Source organism: Oppia nitens, unplaced genomic scaffold (assembly GCF_028296485.1).
Source record: "Oppia nitens isolate AA-2021 unplaced genomic scaffold, nextdenovo-longstitch-racon4-pilon3 scaffold16_pilon_pilon_pilon, whole genome shotgun sequence".
NCBI lineage: Eukaryota > Metazoa > Arthropoda > Arachnida > Sarcoptiformes > Oppiidae > Oppia > Oppia nitens.
Window position 1 is genome coordinate 516,450 of NW_026533195.1, and position 25,934 is coordinate 542,383.

The 25,934-nt window shown below is 18.7% G+C and overlaps 3 protein-coding genes across 3 annotated transcripts; 2 read left to right on the forward strand and 1 right to left on the reverse strand.

The window, feature by feature from the left end:
• Positions 1 to 14,003: 14,003 nt before the first annotated feature.
• On the forward strand, positions 14,004 to 14,703 carry LOC128965201 (glucose-6-phosphate exchanger SLC37A4-like). The gene is made up of 2 exons (XM_054311852.1): positions 14,004 to 14,564; positions 14,620 to 14,703. The coding sequence occupies exons 1-2, from the start codon at positions 14,004 to 14,006 to the stop codon at positions 14,701 to 14,703; spliced, it is 645 nt and encodes a 214-aa protein (XP_054167827.1).
• Positions 14,704 to 17,083: 2,380 nt separating this feature from the next.
• On the reverse strand, positions 17,084 to 20,402 carry LOC128965202 (uncharacterized). The gene is made up of 8 exons (XM_054311853.1): positions 20,333 to 20,402; positions 20,027 to 20,092; positions 19,702 to 19,956; positions 19,580 to 19,624; positions 19,395 to 19,516; positions 18,845 to 18,914; positions 18,621 to 18,705; positions 17,084 to 17,297 (listed from the first exon to the last, which is right to left on the reverse strand). Exons 1-8 carry the CDS (start codon positions 20,400 to 20,402, stop codon positions 17,084 to 17,086), a joined length of 927 nt encoding a protein of 308 aa, XP_054167828.1.
• Positions 20,403 to 23,561: 3,159 nt separating this feature from the next.
• LOC128965031 (Golgi-associated plant pathogenesis-related protein 1-like) lies at positions 23,562 to 24,728 on the forward strand. Its single transcript, XM_054311686.1, has 4 exons — positions 23,562 to 23,608; positions 23,674 to 23,795; positions 23,844 to 24,004; positions 24,484 to 24,728. The coding sequence occupies exons 1-4, from the start codon at positions 23,566 to 23,568 to the stop codon at positions 24,698 to 24,700; spliced, it is 543 nt and encodes a 180-aa protein (XP_054167661.1). The 5' UTR covers positions 23,562 to 23,565; the 3' UTR covers positions 24,701 to 24,728.
• Positions 24,729 to 25,934: the final 1,206 nt, after the last annotated feature.

Sequence of the window (25,934 nt, forward strand, 5' to 3'; positions counted from 1 at the left end):
ATTATAATAAATATAAACCGATATTATAATATTATAATTTATATATATATATATATATATATAAAGTCAATGTTTTTCTATTTATTGTAAATATATTTGAATAATTTGAATAATATTAAAAATATTTTTAAAATATTTATTTAATCAAAAAATTGAATAAATATGTTATTATAAATTAAAATTATTAAAAAAAAACAATAACTTAAGTATTAAGATTTTATTAAATATCTATTAATTAATTAATTTAGTTACTAATAATTAGTAATATGGATCATCATAATTTTCAACAAAATAACCTAGATAATATTAATAATAATAATAATAATATGTATCAATCATCAACATCATTGATTAGATTATTACAATTGCATGGCCTGTTTGGTATAACCTATTCGGGTACTACACCTATGATGATWGGAGACGGCCCGAGTAGACAACAACTACCAGCACTAGGACTACATTATCCGCTATTGAAACGGTCGGTCCTATTGGCCTATGATATGCTGTTTACCGTATATTTTCTATACTTTATGATGAATACATTTTCCCAACAAACCTATCACCGTATGTTTGGCCAGTTATCCGATAAATTAGTACTCAATGCACTGTATAAGTGTAGCGGTATGTCAATAGCTTTGGAGTATATGGCCATCAAATTACTACTATTATTCAATGGTARTMATATAATAATAACTGTCCAATCAATAGGTAAATTATAATTTTTTTAATTAATATTTATTTTATTTTTTATATTTAACAAAAAATATATGTATATATATTGATATTTTTTAAATTAAAATTATACAATTTATATCTATATATTTTCTATTAATTATTATTATTATTATTATTGTAATCAATTTATAGTTTTAATTATTAATAGACAAAAAAAAATATTTATTTTAAGATAAAAAATAATTATTATTATTTTATCTTAATATTAAATATTTATTTGTAAAAAATAAAAATAAATAAATAAATATATTTTGGACACAAAATTCCAACAAATATATATATTATTTTTTTGATTAATTAATTATTATAATTGTGTATAGTAGTTTGATTAATAATTAAACAAAATTTATATTTAATTTTATTTTTAAATTAATTATTTATTTTTAAAAAAATTATGTTTTTTTTTGTTATTTTAATACAATTTATACCTTATTTTCAATACAAAAATAATATTTCAATAGGTTATCTGAAAAATGGCAAACAATATTGATTTTAGGAATTTTTTTTTTAAATACCTTATTGTAACAAATAATTATTATTTTTTAATCATTTATAGCTTATAGATTATCATTAAAAATAAATATTATTAAATTTTATCATTATATTAAATATTTAATTAAAAATATATATATATATTTAAAAAACAATTATATATAATTATATTTATTTTTCATATATATATATTTAATTTTATCTTATTATTATTACCTTATTACTTATTAAAATATAATTTAAAATAAAATTAAATACAATAAATATCTTAATACCAAACAAACAGACAAATGTTTCAATAGGTTTATTAAATATTTAGTAAAAATTAGTTTATTTAAAAAAAACAATTATATCTTATTTTATTTAAAAAAAAATTTATAATTCCTAACCAAACAAACAGGTTATCTAAAAAATGGCAAACAATTGGCACTGATTTATATATTTATTGTATTGATGGCAATTGTCTATTTTATTGCCGATGTATTTCAATCAATTGATCTGGATCAATTATCGTTTATGGATTTCTATAGACAAGAATCGGGGAAAGTTATATTTTATGGCTTCGGTAGCCTAAACCATATGATGGCCAGATGTTCAATACTAACATTGATGATGTATTCAGCTATGGTGGCCAACAATAGAGTTAACGGTATAAAACATATTAATAATAAAAATTATAATTTAAAAAAATAAAATAAAATAAGTTTATAAAAAAAATTTATAAAAACTACTATTTTAAATAATTAATTAATATTGATTTGAATTAATAAAAATATATGATTGTTTAAATTAAAGTCAAAAAAAACAATATTAAAATTAAATTTATTATTATTAGTTAATTAAAGTAAAATGCTAAAATTAACTGAAATTATATATATATATATATATATATATATATATCATATATATATAATAATAATAATAATAATATATATATATATATATATAATTACTATATGACTATATGACTATATGAAAATAATATATATTTAAATCAACTAGGTCTAACATCAAATTTTATTAATAATTACCATCAAAAAACAACTACAACAAATTCAACCATCACCACCAACACCAGCACCTCCACCACTAACACCACCAAACAACTATACGATAGTATACTAGACATACGTGATAACCTGGATAAGTTAAGCCAACAGTTGAGCTGGATCATATTTATCAAACTACTAGTCAACTCTATAGCCATGTCATCCATAGTTTGCGTACTAGTAGTCGTACCGATGAACTGGTCAAACATGTTGGGAATCGGTATGTATCTGATAGTATCGTTTGCGGACGTATGGGTAATGTGTCGATCATCTCAATTGGTGTATGACTCGGCCAGTCGACTGTGTCGACAGATTGAACGTCAACTTAGCCAACAGTATCACTCAACTGATAGCTACCGTTACCTACAGTCAGTGATTGGTTTGAAACATGGATTCCGGTTCCGTGTATTGAATATGTTTTATTTGACTGATATGACTGTATTGCTAATTGTTAACTATGTTTGCAATTATGCTATCATTTTAATACAAACACAATAAAGTTAATAAAAATATTTATTTTTAAAAAAAATATATATAAATATAATTTATTATCAACAACAATAACAAAAAAAACTAATTAATATTTTGAAAATATTTATATGTAAATCATTATAGTTTATACTAATATAACTAATAGATTAAAAGTTTCAACTTGGTTATTTATTATTAAATTATTTTTTTAGCTAATATAATACTATAATCAATTAATTATATATTTTAATATAAGTAATAAACAGTATATATGTGTTATATWTATAACTTTGAATTTAGTTTGAAAACAATTTTGTCTTGAAATTGAATATTCAAAAAATATTTACAATAAACTAATTAAAAACTATCAATTAATTATTGTTATATTACTAATAATTTATATATTGTTTACTACAATACAATATAAAGTTCATTATAAGTTATTTTAAATATTAGATTTGCATTTTATTATGAAATTATTATTATTATTATTAGTGACATTTAAATAATATTAATTACTAAATAACACACACATATACACAAACATATACARTATATATAAATATAATAAATATAAACCGATATTATAATAATAAAAATTATTATACTTTATAAATATATATAAAGTCAATGTATTTCTATTTATAAAATATTATTGTTTAATATTTTTTTAGTTTAATAATTTCAATAACATTAAAATAAATTTATTTATTAAATCAAAAAAATAAAAATTTTAGTTATCGAAAAAAAATCAGCTACTATGTTATTATAAATTAAAATATTAATAATAATTATAAATATTTTTTTAAAAATAATTTAATAACTTATTAAATATCTATTAATTATTTTGAGTTAATAATAATAATAATAATATATTGTAATGATATTGAATTAATAAAGTTAACAAAAATATTGATTATAAAAATACAATAATATGGATATTTATAATTTGAAACAAAATAACCTAGATAATAATAATAATAACAATATGTATCAATTATCATCATTGATTAGATTATTACAATTGCATGGCCTGTTTGGTATAACCTATTCGGGTACTACACCTATGATAGGCACCAGTAGACAACTACTTGGTCTACAACTACATTACCCGCTATTGAAACGGTCGGTCCTATTGGTCTACGATATGATGTTTACCGTATTTTTCCTATACTTTATGATCAATGCTTTTGGCGAAGAAACCTATCATCGTATGTTTGGCCAGTTAGCCGATAAGGTAGTACTCAATGCACTATATAAGTGCACCGGTATGACAATGGCCATCGAGTATTTGGCCATCAAATTTCTACTATTATTCAATGGTAATGATATTATAATAACTGTCCGATCAATAGGTAAATCAATTTTTTTTTAAAAATCAAATAAAAATTTATTACTTATTACTTATTTTTATTTAAATTCAATTAATTAAGAATTATTTATTTTAATCATTTTTAGAAATTAATTTTATTTGATTTTGTTATTAACTATTTTTTAAATATATATATAWAATATTTTTATTTATCTTAATTTCTATTAATTATTATTGTAATCATTTATAGTTTTATCAATAGTAATTATTAAAAAAAATTATATAATAAAATATTTATAATTAAAAAATTATTATTAAAAACAAAATTATATATCTTATTAATAAACAAACAAACAGAGTGTTTCAATAGGTTTATTAAATATTTATAAAAAATTATTTTTTAAAAATACAATTATATCTTATTTTTTATTATTTATAATTTCTAACCAAAACACAAATAGGTTATATAAATTTATTAATAAAAAAATTAGTTTTTAATATTTAAAAATATTTATATTATTAAATTTTTAAAATTTATATCTTTTTTTGATTAATTAATTAATTATTGTAATTATTTATAGTTTAATTAATAGTAAAAAATTATTTATTTTATCTTAATATTAAGTATTTATAACAAAAATTATGTTTTTTATTTTAATACAATTTATGTCTTATTATCAAAAACAAAAAAAATGTTTCAATAGGTTATCTGAAAAATGGCAAACAATTGGCATTGATTTGTATATTCATAATACTAATGGCAATTGTCTATTTTTTTGCCGATATATTTCAATTTATTAACCTGGATCAATTATCGTTTATGGATTTCTATAGACAGGAAACTGGGAAAGTTATATTTTATGGCTTCGGTAGCCTAAATCATATGATGGCCAGATGTTCAGTAATAACATTGATGATGTATACGGCAATGGTTATCAATAATAGAGTTAACGGTATAATAATATTTATTTATTAAAAAATAAATAAAATAAATTTATAAAAAAAATTATTAAAACTAATATTAAAATAATTAATTAATATAGAGTTGAATTTATAAAATTATTTAATATTTTAAATTGAAGTCAGCAAAAAAATATTTAAATTAAATTTATTATTATTTAATTAATATAAATTCATTTAAATGTGTATATATATATAATTATTTTTTTTAAAAAAAAACTATAATTTCAATACTATTAAAATTCATATTTGATAATTAATAGTAAAAATTTTCTAATATTTAAATAAAGTTATTTATATTGAGTTTTCCAATAACTTATATATTTATCTATACAGTATATATTTAAATATTTGTAATTGTATTAATAATTATGATAAATAATAATTGTTTTTTTTTAATATAATTTTTTTATATAACATAAAATCAACTAGGTCTAACATTAAATTTGATTACAAATACTACTACTACTACTACCACCACTACTACTAAACAACTATACGATAGTATGATTGATTTACGTGATAACCTGGCTAAGTTAAGCCAACTATTGAGCTGGATCATGTTTATCAAACTAGCCGTCAATGCCATAACCATGTCATCGTGTCTATGCGTACTGGTAGTCGTACCGATGAACTGGTCAAACCTATTGGGCACCTGGATGTTCAGTCTAGCAGCCATTGTCGACATATGGGTAATGTGTCGATCATCGCAATTGGTGTATGACTCGGCCAGTCGACTGTGTCGACAGATTGAACGCCAGCTTAGCCAACAGTATCACTCAACTGATAGCTACCGTTACCTACAGTCAGTGATCGGTTTGAAACATGGATTCCGGTTCCGTGTATTGAATATGTTTTATTTGAAAGACATAACTGTTTTACTGATTGTTAACTATGTGTGCAATTATGCTATCATTTTAATACAAACACAATAAGTTAGTATTAATTTTTTTCTATTAAAAAATATATATGTTATTTTATTTTTTAAAATATCAAAATTATTAAATTTTTTTTTAAATATTTTCATGTATCATAAATATTTATTTATTTATTTAATTTGTTTGCTATCATTTTAATACAAACACAATATATAATTTTTTAAAAAACATAATATTTATGTTTTTTTTGTTTAATAAATTACTATTTTAATTAAATATATAAATATATGTATATATTGTTTGTTAAGTATATGAAAATTATTTATTTATTTTTACAATTTAGTTAAAAATTTTTTATTTTGCTGTAATATTTATTGTAATTTTTTTTAATAATAAGTATTAATAATTATTTCAATTAAATTATTGTTTAATAAAGTTATCAATTTTATAACTATACTAATTTAATTTGTTGTATAATACAATAATTTTTTTTGCTGTATAAAAACTGTAATTGTTTATTTATTGTAATTTAAAAGTTATCATATACAAAATAAAATTTAATTAAAATTAGTAAAGACATGTGACTAGTTTTAATTAAGTTAAAAATTATTTATTTAACTAAATTAATTAATCTTTTAAATTTTAATTATAAATTAAAATTGTTTTCTTATAAATTGTAATTTTAAATATTTTTAAAAAAATAATATTTATAGTTTATAAAAAGATTAATTAAAAATTTATTAACTAACAAACAAGTGCTGTATTTTTCAATAAATAAATAATTTAATATAGTATTTAAATATTATATATATAAATATTTATTACTAATTATTACTTAACTAATAAACATTATATATATATATATATATATATATATATATATATATTATAAATATTAAATTATAAATTATCAATACATTAGTAGTTAATATTATTTTATATTAACCACAAAAAATAAATCAATCAATATATTGATGATCTTTATATATATTATTAAATACAGTATATATATAATACAATATTAAATATTATGATAGATATCTATTATTAGATAATTGCATGTTTAGTTATAATAAACTAAAATTTCATTTTAATAATAATAATAATAATTTTTAGTGCATTTTTAGTGTATTAGCAAAAAAAACTAATTAGTTTTTTTATAAAATAATTTTTATATACTGTATATATATAGATATCTATAAAATAAAACCATAATTAATATGATATATAAAAATATTATTGAAGTTTTGGTTGTCATAACATAATATATTTTTATTGAGTTTTTATTATAGTTTTTTAGTAAATTATTTGTTTTTTAAGTTTTCTAATGTTATTAATATTATTTTTTGAAAAGTAAATTTGCATTTTATTATGTAAATTATTATTTTAATATAAACATTTTTAAAAAAWAATAATAATAAAGTAAATAACTATTTGTATTTATAATTAAAATTGTGTTAAATATGATATTTATTAAAATCTAAAAATATATTTAGATTAGTAAACTGTATAAATAATATTTAAATACTAAAAATTTCTAATTTTTTTATAATAACTTCAATAATAGTTTTAAATAATAATATTAGAAAATATCAACAAAAAAATTAAATTATATTAATTTAAAATTACATGTGAAAAAATTTATTGTCTTAATTAAAACAATTTATAGTAATAATAATAATTAATTATTTAATATTAAATCACAATTATATTACACCCTGGATAATTATGATGATGATAGCACCGGTAGATAATAGTAGTAATGATAATAGAAAATTAAATCAATTGGCTAACGGTGCTAGCTTATTTACTGGTATTAACATTAGCAGCAATGTTAGTAAAACTAATTTCAATACAGATTATGGTAATAATAATAATAATAATTTTATGATTACCAATAATAATGATCTGGATAGTCTATCAAATAACCTACCTGAGCAACAAAAACAGGGGTTGGATGATAATCATCAGCATCATCAACTGGGAAAATGTCAACTGATGAAATCGGATAGATCCCTGTGCTTGCTATTACGTATACAATCACTGTTTGGCATAACCTATTGCGGTAGTACACCCATGGGTGACGGTAGACGCCGGCTGAAAAAACTGGTAGCCATTGGCTATGATGTTTGTATTATATGGATATTTTTATACTATGAATGGCTAGCCTATCATGGTGAACAAACTATATTTGAACATTTCCAGCACCGGGATGGGGAGGGGGAGGTGGAGGGAGGAAAGGGTGGTTCACTAATGCAATGGATGTTCAAAGCGGCTACCGTTATGATGGCCGGGGAGTTTTTTGTATCCAAATTGATACTGTTATGGCACGGGGAGGCTATTATCGAAACGGTTAGATCTATAGGTAAGTTAAGCTATTTTTTGATGATCCCTATCCTCATTAATATATTGATTGATTGACTGATTGATTGATTAGTAGTTATATTTGTTATACAGTTTGTAATATTTTTGTTTTTTTTTAAATATTTAATAATATTTTTTTTAAATAATTTTTTTTGAATAGTTATTATTGATATTTTAATTATAAATACTATTAAATATAATCCTATTAATGTTTAGATATATATATATATAGTATTTAATTTTTTTGATAATTATAATAATAATAATTACTATTATGTTTTTATTAGATAAATTATTCTCAATAAATTAAAATATAATAACTATTATTAATAAACATTTTTTACTGTTTTTGTTTGTTTGAAGTATTAGTTTATAGTTTTTTTTGTTGTTAATTTTAAATACTATAATTTTTTTTTAAATATTAGCAAACTGTACTAGTTTATTTAAGCAAATTAATATTAAAATATATGCATTTAATTATTATAATTATTAGGACAACAGATACGACAAATCAGTTTTAATTATTATTATAATTAAAATTGATATGTCGTATCTGTTATTATAATAATTAAAATTATTAAATAGATATTATTATTAATATTAATAATAATTATTATTATTTGAAAACTATTTTTTATTTAATTTTTTTGAAGTTATAGTTTTTTATGATAGTATAAAAAATTGTTTATTTTTTTGCAATACTAGCAAACTGTAATTTGTATGTTAAAATAAAATAAATATCAAAAATAAATTTTAATTTTTCAATATATTTAGATTATATCAAAGATTACACTATTTTGGTTATTATTAGTATTTATTTTTTTTTATATAAAAAAATCCTATTTTATATTTTGTATTAAAAATTTTTAAATATTTTAATTTACATTTAATTGATATTTAAATTTTTGGTGTTTTAATCAATAATTATATTATTTATAAAACTACTATTAATTTATTTAATTATGCAAATAATTAATTTTTATCAATTAATTTAGTTTTTTTTTGTAATTTTAATATTTTAATTAAATATTATACTGATTATAATAATGTGTTTGCGTACATTGTAAAACAACCATGATAATTTTTGTGTTTTTGTTTATTGAAACTAAATTAACCATACAATTGATCTAGATAAATTACTACTAATAATATAATAATTGTGTATTAATTAATTAATTAATTAAATTATTAATTATTTTAATTTTTCAAAATTTTTAACTAGGTTTTTTACAATCAACTAAACAAGCTTGGTTAATTCATGGTTTTATGAACTTGATGGCCATTAGCTATGCTGGTGCTACCATGCTCAATTATGTCGATTTCAAACAGGCTATCCTAGACTACTATAGTATTAATCCATGGAAAGCCGTATTTTTCATAATCAATGCCAATTTGCATGTTATGGAAAAAATTGCTATAGTTAGCTTGCTCATTTATGTTGCGTTTGTTATCAAAAATCAAATTAACGGTAATTATTATTATTATTATTATTAAATAAGATTTAATTTTTTTAATATTTATAAATAATAAACAAATAATACTATCAATTTAGTTTTTTTTAAATCTAATATTTTTTTTAATTAAACAAAAAAATTATAATATTGTCTAAAATTACTTATTTTATTTATTTTTTGTTTAAAGTTTATATTTATTTTTTATATTTGAAATAATAATATTATTAACTACTAATATATATAGTTATTAGTAGTTTATTTTATTAATATTATTATTATACTATTAATATTATTAATTATAATTATTTATAATTTTTTTTTGTAAATTAATTAACTAATTAAATTAATGAAACAAAATTAATGAAACTAAATTAATGAAACTAAATTAATTAAACTAAATTAATTAAACTAAATTAATTAAACTACATTAATTAACTTAAATTAATTAAACTAAATTAATGAAACTAAACTTATTAAACTAAATTAATTAAACTACATTAATTAAATTAAATTAATTAACTACATTAATTGACTAAATTAATTAACTACATTAATTAACTTAAATTAATTAACTAAATTAATTAACTACATTAATTAACTAAATTAATTAAAACTAAATTAATTAAAACTAATTTAATTAATTATTTATTACAATACATTAGATTTAACCGAAATCTGTGAATCAGATCAATTGAAATCGTGTCGACATATCAGTCAAACATTGGTCCAAACACGTCAACAATTGGATCAATTAAACCAACGGACAGGTCTACTATTATTTGTCAAACTGGTAGTCAACTCAGTCCTATTGGCCACTTGCCTGTGCTCTCTGGCACTGGTGGTCGACATGCCTAACAAACATCGGCTGGCAGTCAGTCTATACATATTTACTTCAGGTCTGGATATGTGGTGTCTGTGCCGTTGTTCGCAATTAATTCAGGACTCTATGGCCCGACTGTGCCGTTCAATAGATAATAGGTTAGCCCTGAGTGACTATATGTCTCCGGATGACTACCGTCACCTGAAACTGGTTGTATCGATGCGTCAATCATTTTATTATAGCGTATTGAATATGTTTCACCTAAAAGATATTACCATGTTTATTATAATGTCCTATATATTTAATTATGCAATTATTTTGATACAAACACAATAAATTTTAAAAAATTAATTTTTTTAATTAAATTAATTTTATTTTTTTTAATTGTGTGTGTAAAATGAAACTATTATATATTTTTTTTAAAACTAATAATTTATTATTTATTTGTTTTTATTATAAATTATATTTTATTGATTTTATTGTTTTTATAATTATATATATATAATATTGTAATTAATTGTGATTTAATAATTTACTAATATTTTTAAAAAAAATAATAATTAATTTTTTTTAAATAATTTTTTATTTGTGTGTAAAATGAAACTATTATATATTTTTTTTTTAAAAACTAATAATTTATATTTATTTATTATTTATGTTAAATTAAATTTTTATTGTTATTATAATTATATATAATATATATTAACATTTTATATATTGTAATTAATTGTGATTTAATAATTAACTAATATTTTTTTAAAAAATACAATTAATAACTAAATGTAAATATTGTTATTTTTCTAATAATACTAAATACTTTTTTTAAAAAATAAAATAAAATGTTATATTTGAATGTGATATTTGAATAGCAATTTATCATTTTTTAAAAATCTTACTTTAAATTTTTTTGAAGGATTTATGAAAGTAATAATAATAATTTTGAATTTTAAATTTAAACTAGCTCATAACCTTGGTTAACCCAGTTTTTATATTTTATATATATATATATGCACTATCTAATCAATATTATCAGTATATATATTGTATATATACTGTATATATTGCTATGTTATTTTTGATATAGTTGCTATTATATTTAGTGACGTTTAAATAAAAAAAATAATATTATTTTTAATCTATCAAATGATGGCAGATATAAATTATATTGTAAAACATACACACATATGGACTGCAATATAATATATATATATATATATATATATAAATTATAACAATTATTAATATTAATATTACAATAACAATTTCGTCAAATTAATAATAATAAAAGTTTTATTTAGTATTTTATWTWTRTAAAATAAAACTAAAAGTAATGAATTTAGTTTAAATGTTTTATTTTAGTTAAAATTATTTGTTTATTTTATTAATACTATAATAATAATAATTATAATTATTATGTGATAACTAACTATAGATTTAAGGATATTTTATTTTTTGATTTATTGATTTAAATAATAACTATATTTAATATCTGATTATTTTCTATAATGTTTAATCAATAATAACAGTATTATTAGTATTAATATTATTATTAGATCGTTAACTACTACTATATTATATACTAAATGATTGTATTATTTGTTTTTTTTTTTAAAATCATTAACAAAAAAATAAGTTTTTATAATCAAAATTATATATATATATATAAAAATTATTATTGTATTTTGAATTATCTGTTTTTAAACAGTACTACTTATACCTTATATATATTGTACCGCAATATCAATAAATTATTGTATAATTTAAAAAAAATTATTATTATTATTATTATTGTGAATTATTATAATTATAAAAAATTAATATTAAAATTGTGATATATTTTATAAAATTAGTGTTTTAATTAAAATAATATATATATTATAAGTATGACTACTAAACAACTATCGGAGATGACTGGCCTTTGGTTGGCATTTATGGCATATTTTATGTATTTTTTTAATCGCAAATGTGTTACACTAGTGTTTCCCCAATTAATTCAAGAGGGGCTAACCCAACAACAAGCAGGTATTTACCCCCCAAAAAAATTATTTATTTATTTTATTATTTATTAAAGTAATAACAATAATAATAATTTATAATTAAATAACGAAAATAAATTTTATAAACATAATTATTTTTTCTCCTAAATTAATGTAATTAATTAATTATATGCTATTATAATACAGTTTTACGATAATAATAATAATATAATTATGAATTGACTACTTGTTTGTGATTAGATATATATAATATATATAAATTTATATATATATAATTGATTCAAAAAAAACTTAATTACAGTATTATTATATTATTTTTGTTAAGTATATAAATATATATTTTTAATCACTTAAATAGTTCATTAAAAAATGTTATCATTATATATATATATATATACTGTATATACTTTACTATACTGTATATCACTTATTGTTTAAAAAAAAACAGTGATTTAATTATCAATAATAATAATAATAATACTTAAAACAATATTATTATATTTTATTTTTAGSTACATTTTATTTAAAAATATATATATATATATAAAAAATAAAATTAGTTTAGATTTTCTATATGAGTAATAAAACAATTAATTATAAATTCATTTAKAAATTAACACCTAATTAATAATTACAGTTTATATAATATATTAATTACAACTAATAACATAATATACTGTATTTAAAACAACTAATAGTAAACATTAATATATTATTTATTTATTTATTATTATTATTATTTTATATATTAAACTAATTAAACAACAAAACACCAAAAATTTAATTAGTTATTTAAAATTTAATAAAATTAAAACTAAATAAAATATGGAAATAATTTTAAATAACTAATTAAATTTTGTTGTTTTGTTGTTTGATTAGTTTAATATACAAAAAAAATTAATAAATAATATATTAATATTTACTGTTAGTTTTATACTGTATATACAGTATATATATATATATATTTAGTGTTATTAATATATAAATCTCAATATATTTATTATTTATTAAATTTTGTTTGTTTGTTTGTATATTAAACTAATCAAACAACAAAACAACAAAATTTAATTAGTTATTTAAAATTATTTTTCAAAAAAAATTTTATTTAAATTTAATTTTATTAAATTTTAAATAACTAATTAATTACTTAAATATAATAATTATTTAAAATTATTAACACCAAAAAAAATAATTAAACCTAAATATAATTTTTATTTATTAAAAAAAATTAATTTTTAAATTTATTATACATTCAATTATAGGTACTATAGTATCGGCACAGGCCGTATCCACGGCTATTGTAACATTTGCGGCCGGCATACTAGCCGACCGATTACCGGCCAAACACTTGACCTGTTTCGGTCTGGCCGTATGTTCGGCGGCGACCTTCCTGTTTGCCAGCAATAGCCGATCATCGGTCCGCCTATACACCGGCTACTGGTTCCTCAATGGCCTCGGCCAGGGCTTTGCAATGCCAGCCCTAATCAAACTGACGCGTCAGTTGAGTCCGGCGACCAGTTTCGCCACTAACTGGTCAGTGGTGTTGATATCGGTTAACTGTGCCGGCGTTGTCAACCCGATGGTCACATCCCTGTTGTTACAGTCATATCATTGGCGACAGGTTGTCCAGATATCGGGTTTGTTGACCCTATTGGTTGCCGTACTGTGCGCTAGTCTATTGCCTAACACTAGTAAGCARTGGCCAGTTAGCCAATCGGCTAAAAACAACAACAATACTACCGATACAAGCACGGGGACTACTACTAGTGTCTGGCAACTCATACAATACCCGATACTATGGTCATGCCTGTTGACCAGATTTACCGTTTCMYTGACCCGTACATCAGTAGCCGATTGGTCGCAACTATACTTTATACAAGAAAAACATTTAGATGTATACCTGACCTCTAGTTTTGTTAGTTTTGTCGAAATTGGCGGTATTTTTGGTAAACTATTGGCCGGCAGACTAAGCGATTGTCTATTGAATAGGGCTATCATTAGACAGTCTACCAGTCCTAGTGGTAATACCGCCGCTACTATTATTGATAGTAATTTGAAACTAGCGGCTCGTATACCGGTAACTATAGCCATGCAAGTCGGGACCGGCCTATCCATGTATTGCTATTGTTTTACMATTGGCTACCAGTCCWCGTGGCTATWSAYGACTTTGATAGCCCTAAGCATCGGTGTCTGTACTTCGGGTAATGTTGTCAACYTGACGGTCATAGCCAGTGAACTAAGTCCTCCTAACCGATCGGGACTTGTMGTATCCATTGTTAACGTTGCGGCCAAAAGTATAAATAAATTAATTTAATTTAATTAATTATTTTTTTTTAATTGATWTTTTTTTGGACAGTCGGTGCCGTATTTTCAGGACTACCCCTCAGTCTAATTGCCGAACATTATTCATGGATGCAGGCATTCATTGCCATTGAATTGGCGGTAATTTTCGGTACAATTGTCCAATTGGTTGTCAGCCGTAATCAATCAAAATTGAAAATTGATTAATCAATTTTTAATTATATAAATAGTTTTAAAATTTTTTTAATTATAWAAATAGTTTTAAAATTTTYTAATTATAAAAATAGTTTAGAATTTTTTAATTATTTTTTATTTTTTTTAAATTTATAGTATTATAAAAATTGTAATTATTTACATTGTTTAATTTATTTATAAATAAATTAATAAATAGTATTATTTTAAACATGAATTAAAATATTACAAATTACTTAAGTAATTAAATATTTATATTATTATTTATTTAGTTAGTTTATTTTTTTTTTTAAATATTTATCAATATCAAATTTTTTTATATATTTTATAATTATAATTTTTTTTAAATAATAAAAAAAAATTTTAACAAATTTAATACAATATTATTATAGTTTTTAAATATAATATTTAAAAGTTAAAACATATAATACAGTATGTATTGCAAACAATTTACATAATAGATAATAATAATAAATTTATATTAATTATAAATAGTTTTATTTTTAGTGTGACTTACCAATGTTTATTGTTACCAAGTTGATTTAATTAATTAATTAATAATTGTGTTGAAATTAATTTTCAATTATCTTGCATTATGGCAAAACTCGATTTTTATCAAAAAAAAAATTAAATAAAATTAATTTTTTTATAAATATTTTATCAATCGATGAAATGCCATAAAGTAAAATAATTAAAAAAATAATAGTAATAATAATAATTTATAAAATGCTATTTTTTATTATTAACACAACAAATAAATTGATTAAAATATTTTTTTAATATTAAACTTTTAAAAATAATATTTTTTAAAACTGTGTTTTTATTTATAACCAWATATATATATATATATATATATATATATAWAGCTATATATATATACATATTAGTACTTAATATAGTAATATTGATATTTTTTACATTCAATAATTACATCATTAAAAAAAATTATAAAATTTTTAAATACATTATAWAAGTCATAATCAATAATAAATTGATAAAAATGTAAAAATTAAAACAAAAATTTTATTAAATAATATTAATAGTATTAGTAATTTCCTTTATGACCATAAATATTACTTTTATAATAATATATTAATACAAAATATCTATACTATATATCAATAGTACAGTAGATCTACTAATATATAAATTTATATATATTGTATTTTGAATAATACAATACTAAATAATATTAATTTTTTTATATAAAAATAATATAATCATCAAGTTACATTTTAGTTAGTTTAATTATAATATATGTCGATGTATGTAATAGGATATGTTATATATATATATATATATATACGATATATATATATATAACCAAATAAGTAAAAAACACAATACATTGTATGAAAACAAATATCTACAAGGTTAGATTATTTATAATTATTTAACACACACACACAAATAAACTATATAAACATAAACTATTATATTTCAAATTAAACTAAAATAATAATATTATTTTTTTTTTATAAAAATTATAATTATTTTATTTATAAATTATAATGATATAAATTAAATAATTTTAACATAAAAATATTTAAAACAAAAGTTTTATTTTTTTAAACAAATAATATATTATAAATTAATACATATAAAAAATTAATACTAAAAATAACATAAAATAATTATAAATCAAAAATAATAATATTATATTTACAAAAACAACAACAAAATAGATTTTAAAAAAATTAAATGCAATATAATAATTGTATTATTGAAATTTTAAAAAAATTATATAATAAATTATTTAATAAATTATTTCAATAATAAAACACATAGATAAAATAAATAGTAATAATAATAATTAAAAAAAAATTACTAAATCTAGACATTAGACAAAAAATTATTACATTAAAAATTATTACTAACAAAAAATCAATAAATAATAAATAATTATATATCAAAAAAATAAATAAAAAAATATTAATATTATATTTACAAAAATAAAATAAAATAGAAATAGAATTATATTATCAATTATATTATTAATATTAAAATAAATTAAATTTAAATAATTTTTTATATAAATATATATATCTATAAATTATATTACGATTGTTTAACATTATCGGCATACTGTCCATCRACATTACCGGCCGTTTCAAAATTACATACAACATAGGTTTCGTAGTACATTGAGCCGCGGCCCTCGCATCGGGCGCACCCGACCTGGCCAGTGGCCAACCAAACCAATTGGGTAAAGTGGCCGGTTTTGACACTAAAACCGGGCATATTGTAGTCATAGTCAGTGCGTTCATCATACCTGTGCCCATACAAAATGGGTTTTAATTTTTATTTTTTTAATTAATTAATTAATTTTTTTCTAATTTTTTTTATAATATAGTACTGGTTATATAAATATTTAATTAAAAATTTAACTCCCCATTTATAAACTGTAAATATTTAATACATAGAAATTAATTATTTTTGTTAATAAATTAAAAAAAATATATCATTGAAATGAATTGATATTAATTAAAATTTTAATTATTTTATTTTTTATAATGTAGTAAAAATTAAATATATTTTTTTAAATGTATAACAAAACAATTTAACTCTATCTATTTATAAACTGTACATATTTTAAATATATAGAAATTAATTATTTTTATTTATAAATTTTTCAAAAAAATAGCATTGAATACTGATAACACTGAAAACTAAATTGATATTATTTAAAATTTATTTTTTAATTAACTAAAATTTTAATTATTTTATTTTTATAATGTAGTAAAAGTTAAATATTTTTTTATAAAAAATGTTTAATAAAACAATTTAACACTATCTATATATAAACTGTAAATATATAATACATAGAAATTAATTATTTTTATTTATAAATTTAAAAAAAATATATCACTGAATAGTTATAGCATAGAAATCTAAATTGATAATATTTAAAATATATTTTTTAATTAATTAAATTTTTTTATTATTTTATATTTATAGAATGTAGTAAAATAAATTAAAAAAAAATTAACAAAAATTTATCTCTATCTACAATTATAAACTGTAAATATATAATACATAGAAATTAATTATTTTTATTAATAAATTTTTCAAAAATATATCATTGAATACTGATGATAGCACTGAAAACTAAATTGATATTATTTAAAATTTATTTTTTTTAATTAACTAAAATTTTTAGTTATTTTTAATAATGTAGTAAAAGTTAAATATTTTAAAAAAATGTTTAACAAAAATTTATCTCTATCTATATATAAACTGTAAATATATAATACATAGAAATTAATAATTTTTATTTATAAATTTTGAAAAATAATTTAAATAGATTACACTATTGATACCGAAATTGCTATGATTTAAAATTATATTTATAAATTAATTTGTCAAAAAAAATAATTATAATAATAGTTTATATAAATCTATTTTTTATATTATTTAGTTTTTTTATTTTAACTGAATTTATTAATTATGCTATAATTTTTTTTTGCTATACTATTGCTACTAATATTATAATTTTTATATTTAATTCCACCCCCCCTCCAATATTTATACTAGTTAAATTTAGTTAGTTAATTAATTAATTAAATTAATAAATTAATTTTTAAAAAAAACTTACCAATTAGATACTGCAGCTGAGCATGCTGCCGTAACATTGTTAGTGTCGCCAGACCAAAATATATTTTCACCGTACATTGTTAAACCTAATTAATTTAAAATTAAATTAAAAATAAAATTTTTTAATAAATAAATAAAATTAATATTAAAATAATTATAAGCAATTTATAATATATTTTTATGTTTTTTATAAATAATAATAATATTAAAAAAAAACTAACTGACCAGCATGTCCATTGGCCAGACCTTCGCACTGGGATATTGTATTGCACCTGGATCTGGCATATTGTACTAGCTAATTTTTTAAAAAAAAATTAATATAAATATCAAATAAAATTAATAGTTATTATTATTTTTAGTTTTTTCTAATTAACTGGTATTTCAAAAAATTTTAAATATATTATTTTTTGTGTAAAATAACTAAAATTCTAAAAATATTAAATAAAATTAATAATAATAATTATAATAGACTTAATAGATATTATTATTAGTTATTATTTTCTCATATAAATCTTAATTAATTAGTATTTCTAAAAAATTTTAAATATATTATTTTTTTTTGTAAAATAACTAAAATTCTAAAAAAAATTAAATAAAATTTATAATAATAATATATATATAGATTTAATAATAATAATAATAATAATTAGTTGTTTTTTCTCATAAAAATCATAATTAACTGTTATTTCTAAAAAGAAATTTTTAAATATATTACTTTTGTTGTTGTAAAATAACTAAAAATTTTAAATTTAAAAATAATACTAATAATTTATACTTGTTGACTTATGGTTAATGCCTGTCCACTGTGCATCGATCTATCAGTATTAATTGGACCCAGACACTCTTGTTCAAACGAGTCGTTAGTTGTATCGCCCAGTGCCGGCCTATCGGCACACTCTGGGTATATAATAATAATAATAATTTTAATAAAATAACCTAGATAAATAATAATTTACATACGTGGCTGGGGCATTGTAGTGATTGCTGGTGTAGCAGCACCGTTACCTATTTTTTTATTTAAAAAAAATTATAGAAAAAATATACATGCTTAAAAATACTTATATATATATATTTATAATTACTTGGAGCTCCAGTAGTAGCAGCACTGGGAGGTGCTATAGTAGGCGATCCTGATGGTGGTCCAGGTACTTGTGCTGGACCTGACTGTGCCGGTCCTATAGGTGCTACCATAACTCCAGCAGGTATTATGTCCTCAGGTACATTGATAACAATTTGTTGCTCCTGTTGCATACTACTACTAGCCGGTTGTCTACCTGGGCTACTATTACCACTACCACTACTACTGCCTGGTGGACAGTTAGCTTTGCTAGATTTACCTKGGTTCAAATAATATTTGAACAACAATAAAAAATTAGTTTAATTTATTAATAAATAATTAAATATTACCATTTTTCGATTTAGCTTGCTTATTTTTCTTGATTTTTGGTTTATGCGATTTTGAATGTTTTTTAGCTATATAAATGTTTTTTTAATTAAAATTAAAAATTAATAAATAACTATTAATTAATCTATTAAAAAATTAAATATTAGTTATTTATTAAATTAATAATAACAATATGTAAATATTTTATTTATATACTATTTTATAAATAAATAAATAAATTTATTTATTATTACATTAAAAAAAAATTATAAGTCACTTAACATTTCCTATTTTTGATGACACCATACTACTACTACTACTACTACTACCTCCCGGTGCGATATCATAACTATCGGCTGACAACCTTGATGCTATTTGTTGTTGTTGACCATTGTTCATCATAAAATCACCATGATCATAAAAATTAAGTTTATAACTTAATTGATCTAATAAATTATTATTATTAATAATTTTATTATCATAATTATTATTATTATCACTAAATAAATTATCTTGCTGATTATTTATAGACAATTGTTGTGTATTATAAACAACTAATTTAAATATTATTAGAAAAATTGTGATCAAACTTAGTGTCATTTTTAAAATAAATAATTAAAAATTAAATAAATTTAAATAATTTATAAAAACTTATTAAATGCTAAAAATAAAAATAATAATATAACTATTATTTAGCTAATATAACACCAAAATTTTTTTGTCTAATTAGGTTAATATAATTAATTTTGTTGTAATATAGGAAGTAATTTAATTAATTAATTTTTTTTTTGTAAAAAATATGTGTAAATATTTATTTATGTTAAATTATTTAATTAATTATAATATTTTGKGTGTGTGTGTGTGTATTATATTGTATTTTATAGAAATATTATAATAATTTTTTCAATAACTTAGTTTTAATTATACATTTACTTTAATCAATTAATTCAATTTATATATATATATTTCTAGTCAACCATTGTTTAATCATTGTGTAAATCAATATTTAATAAAAAAATTTAATGTAAAATATATAAATTGTTTTGTTTTTTCAACAAAAAAATATATATAACATAATATCGGATTAAATGTAATAAAATAAATTTACTTATTTTATTAAAAATAATTGTTAAATATTTTATTATTAATCTACAGTATTACTAAAAAAATAAATTAAATTATGGATTTTAATAAGTTATGGTTAAATTACATTAGAATTGTTTTTTTAAATAGTAATCATTGTTTAATTTTATAATTTTTTTTGTAAAATTGTATTTATTATTAATTTTTATTAAATAATTGAAATAAAATAAAAACAATATTTATGTATTTTATTATTAAATTTACAAAAGTTTTCTCTTTATATATACTATTATTAGTAATAAAACAAAACAAAATATAATAATAAAATAAATTTTTTATTTAAAATTTAAACACATTTTATTGAACACAATTGTATTTTAGTGTCAAAAAAACATAAAATTTATAATACATTTTAGTTTTATTTTAAAGTTTAAATATTTTTCTGATAACTAATACAGATATTAATATTTTTAATATTATTTATAAAATACACTAACAAATAGACAATGTATTATCAACTAATAATATTAATAAATATTGTATTATTAGTTACAAGTAATTAATTTATTTATTTATTTATAATAATTATTTATTTTTTTCAAAAATAAAACTATAATTTAGTTTAATATAATTAATTTTAATTAAAATTTAATTAAGATAAAAGTTTTTAAATAATTCTAATTATTTAAATACAATATATATATAATATGTTTTATTTAATTTTATTTAATTTTTATTATTAATTACATTTTTAGTTAAAACTAGTAGCTGTCAGCTGCAGATCAGGGATCCATTTCCTATTGTTATGGACAGTAGGTTTCAAAATGAATGCCTACAACTCAGTAATCAGTATCGGCTCAGACATCGGGCACCAGTACTCAGACTCAATCAAACGGTTAGTTTATTATTAGTTTTTTTACTAACAAAAAATTAGTAATTAAACAATTAGTAATATTATTAAGTAACTAACTATTACTAAATATCTAACTATTACTAAATATCTAACTATTACTAAATATTTAACTATTACTAAATATCTAATTATTATTAAATATCTAACTATTACTAACTAACTATTAATAGGTAACTAAATATTACTAACTATTACTAAATATCTAACTATTACTAACTAACTATTAATAGGTAACTAAATATTACTAACTATTACTAAATATCTAACTATTACTAAATATCTAACTATTACTAAATATCTAACTATTACTAAATATCTAACTATTAATAGGTAACTAAATATTACTAAATAACTAACTTTTACTAACTATCTATTAATAACTAACTATTACTAACTAACTAACTATTAATATACTACTACTTAATAGTTAGTAGACTATGCAATGGCCCGATGCCAGTATATCTCCCAATTTGATCGGCTTATGGGTGGCCATTCAATGGCGGTCAGGGATGCTATCGGGGAAAACCAGTCGTGGAAAGCCGACACCAATCCTATTGTAAGCACCTGTAGTGTAGCTATTGATATGTGGTATGTATGASTCTCCCCCCCATAAATTATCAAATATGCTAGCTAAACAATTTTTGTTTTATTTGTTTTGTTACCAAGGTACAATGAAATGCTATTGTATACCAGGCCTGGCTATAGTCAACAAACATCCCATTATAGTCAACTGGTTTGGAAATCAACCGGACAGGTAGGTTGTGCCCGATGTCATGGTAGGGTAGTAGTCAATGGTGGGAAACATATGTAGTGTGCAATTACTATCCGGCAGGCAATCGTATTGATAGTAATAATCAACAATTTATTGATAAYGTGTTATAATAATAATAATTATTAATTATATTTTTTGACTGAAATAAATATTTAATAATAAATTAGATAATAATCATAATTATAATATAAGTCTATTATTTAATTTTTTATAATATAGATATTATTATTTTTAATTTAATTTTTAAATTTTTTATTAATTAAATTTGTAAAATAAAATAAACTTTTATTAATTATTATATACWGTATATAGTGGTTACTAATAAAATATTAATGTTATTTAATTAAAGTAAATGATTATAATAATAATTATAATAAAATATATATAATTTTTAAATAATTTATTTTTTATTTCTAATATATTTCAAAAATAAATTTGTTTTTTCTTTTAAGTTAATTAAAATATTTTTTTWAAAATCATAAATTTAATTAAAAAAAAAAACAATAATATTTTATATAATAATTGTTTGTTTTTTATTAAAAGTTTTCTAAAATTTTATTGAAAAAAATGTAAAATCACCAGTCACATTACAAAATATGTTATTGGAAATTTACTAATTAAATTTTTGTATATTGTTAAAAATTATCATGCACATTTTTGATGCTGCAATAAACATAATAAATACTATTTTATATACAGTATATAAATACAGTAATTTTTAATAAAATATTTTAATATTAATAATTTTTTTTTACAATTATTATTATTATATATTATAAATACTTGTATACAATATGTATTTGAAATCAATTATATTAATAATGTTTATGGTTTCAGGTATTTTTTAGCAAATAAAATAATTATTATTAAAATAATTTTTTTGCATAAAACCAAACCTATAGTTTGTAGGGCACGGGATCCCCTACCGGACATGACTGACCCCGAGTTTCAACAGGATTGCCTCAAGACAACCAACGACTACCGGAGCCGACATCAGGCACCGCCAGTTACTATCGATCCGAAAGTATGGACTAAACCTATTAATTAAATTTTAATTATAATTTTAATTAAGATTGTAGAGTATGCTAAGTCCCGGTGCCAATTGGAGTCACAGTTTCATCGGCTAGATAATCATCATCGGGGACTGGATAAGCACCTGTATGGCGAAAATTTTGCCTGGAAAGGTAACAGCGAGGATGTGGTCGGCACCTGTAAGCAGGCACTGGAAAAATGGTATATATATATTCAATATATATATTTTTTTTGTTATATATACTTAAAAAAATATCTATAATCTATAAATTATGAAATTATTTATAATAAATGTTTGCTTTGTTTTTTTTTAAATTTTAATTTATTATATCATATCATATTAATTAATTAAGTATATAATAATTATTTATATAATTATTTATAATTATTGTTATTTTTTTAATTTTAAATTTATTATTTATAATATCTTAATAATTAATTAATAAGATAATAATAATAATTTATTTAATTAATTATTTTAATTTAATATATATATATTTTAGCATAATAATTAACAATATATTWATAYAGTATAATYAACAATGTTTTTAGTAATACAATARTTTTTTTATWKAWATATAAATATAGTATTTATTATAAATAATAATTGAAACAAATAAATAATTACTACAATAATAATATTTTATAATAAATTAATAATTACTATAATTTATACCAAGGTACAAAGAGGGCTTGAACTATGATTACGATAATCCGGGTACATCCCATAATACTGGACATTTTTCACAATTGGTTTGGGTAGGTAGCAGCCAAATGGGATGTGCCCGGTGCTATGGTAAAGGTGATAAATACTATGAAACCTATGTAGTATGCGATTATCATCCACCAGGTAATATTAGAGGAGAGTACCAGGATAATGTTTTACCTGAACAATAGTAAAAGCTAATTAATTAATTAATTAATTAAAATTATATTGAATTTTATTAGTATTATATATTTTTATTAATTTTGTTTTTTATTGTTTCACAATAAATTTTAAAAAAAAATGTTACATAAAAATACATTATTTGTTAATTATATTGTTATTATAAAAATTTGTAATTAATTAATTAAAATTATATTGAATTATTAGTATTATATTTTTTTAAAAATTGATTTTATTGTTTTTTTTTATTGTTTCACAATAAATAAAAAATGCTACAAAAAATACATTATTATTTTTTTTTGTTTTTAAATATCTAAATTGTTTTAGAAAATATGTAATCAATTAATTAATTAAAATTATATTGAATTAATAGTATTAATTTTATTTGCAATAAAATGTGTTACAAAAAATATATTATTATTTTTGTTAAATATATAAATTGTTATTACTGTAGAAAATATGTAATTAATTATTAGTAAACTTATAATAAACTTTAATTAATTTTCTTTTATTTAATAAAATCTTTAGACTTATACACCAATAATAATAATAATAATAATAATAATAATAATAGTATTAATTATGACTATAAATATAATTATAACTTATTTAAATATTATAGTTTGTTAACTAATAAAATTTAATTTTAAAGTTTAGATAATAAATAGTATAAGTAATTGTAAATAACTAGTAAATAATTTTTTTACTATGACTACTAAAATGCATTTAATTTTTTTTTTTAAAATTCACATTTAATAATTAAGTTAATAATTATTTAATTTTAAAGATATTATTACAACTATTTAAATATTTATTAAAAGTTTTAAAATACATAAAAAATTTTATTATGTCATTAAAAACTTTTTGGTGTTGTTGTGTTGTTGTTATTTATTAGTAAATTTTAAAAAAAATAATATATTATAAACACATATTTTTATATAATGTCTAGACAATATTATCGTGCACATTTTATTTTTTTATTCAAAAAAAAATAAATTAATAAATAAAAAATTTTATAAATAATGTTAAATTCCATTAATTATTTAAGTTTAAAAGTATTAAGTTTATTAAGTTTTAATTATTATTATTATTATTAGTAAAAAATAGGATAACAAAAATTTTTTTATATATAAAAACAAACAACTAAAACAATATGTATTATCAAAAAAATTTAAATTTTATGTTAATTTTTATAACAATATTATTGACATTAATAACTATTATTAATACAAATAATATGAGAAT

Excerpts from the sequence above, each read along its gene's own strand:
- LOC128965031 (XM_054311686.1), top strand. The coding sequence starts at position 23,566 with ATGTATTTGAAATCAATTATATTAATAATGTTTATGGTTTCAG. Across the intron at positions 23,609-23,673 it reads AATAATGTTTATGGTTTCAG|TTTGTAGGGCACGGGATCCC; the intron begins GTATTTTTTAGC and ends CCAAACCTATAG. Across the intron at positions 24,005-24,483 it reads AAGCAGGCACTGGAAAAATG|GTACAAAGAGGGCTTGAACT; the intron begins GTATATATATAT and ends ATTTATACCAAG.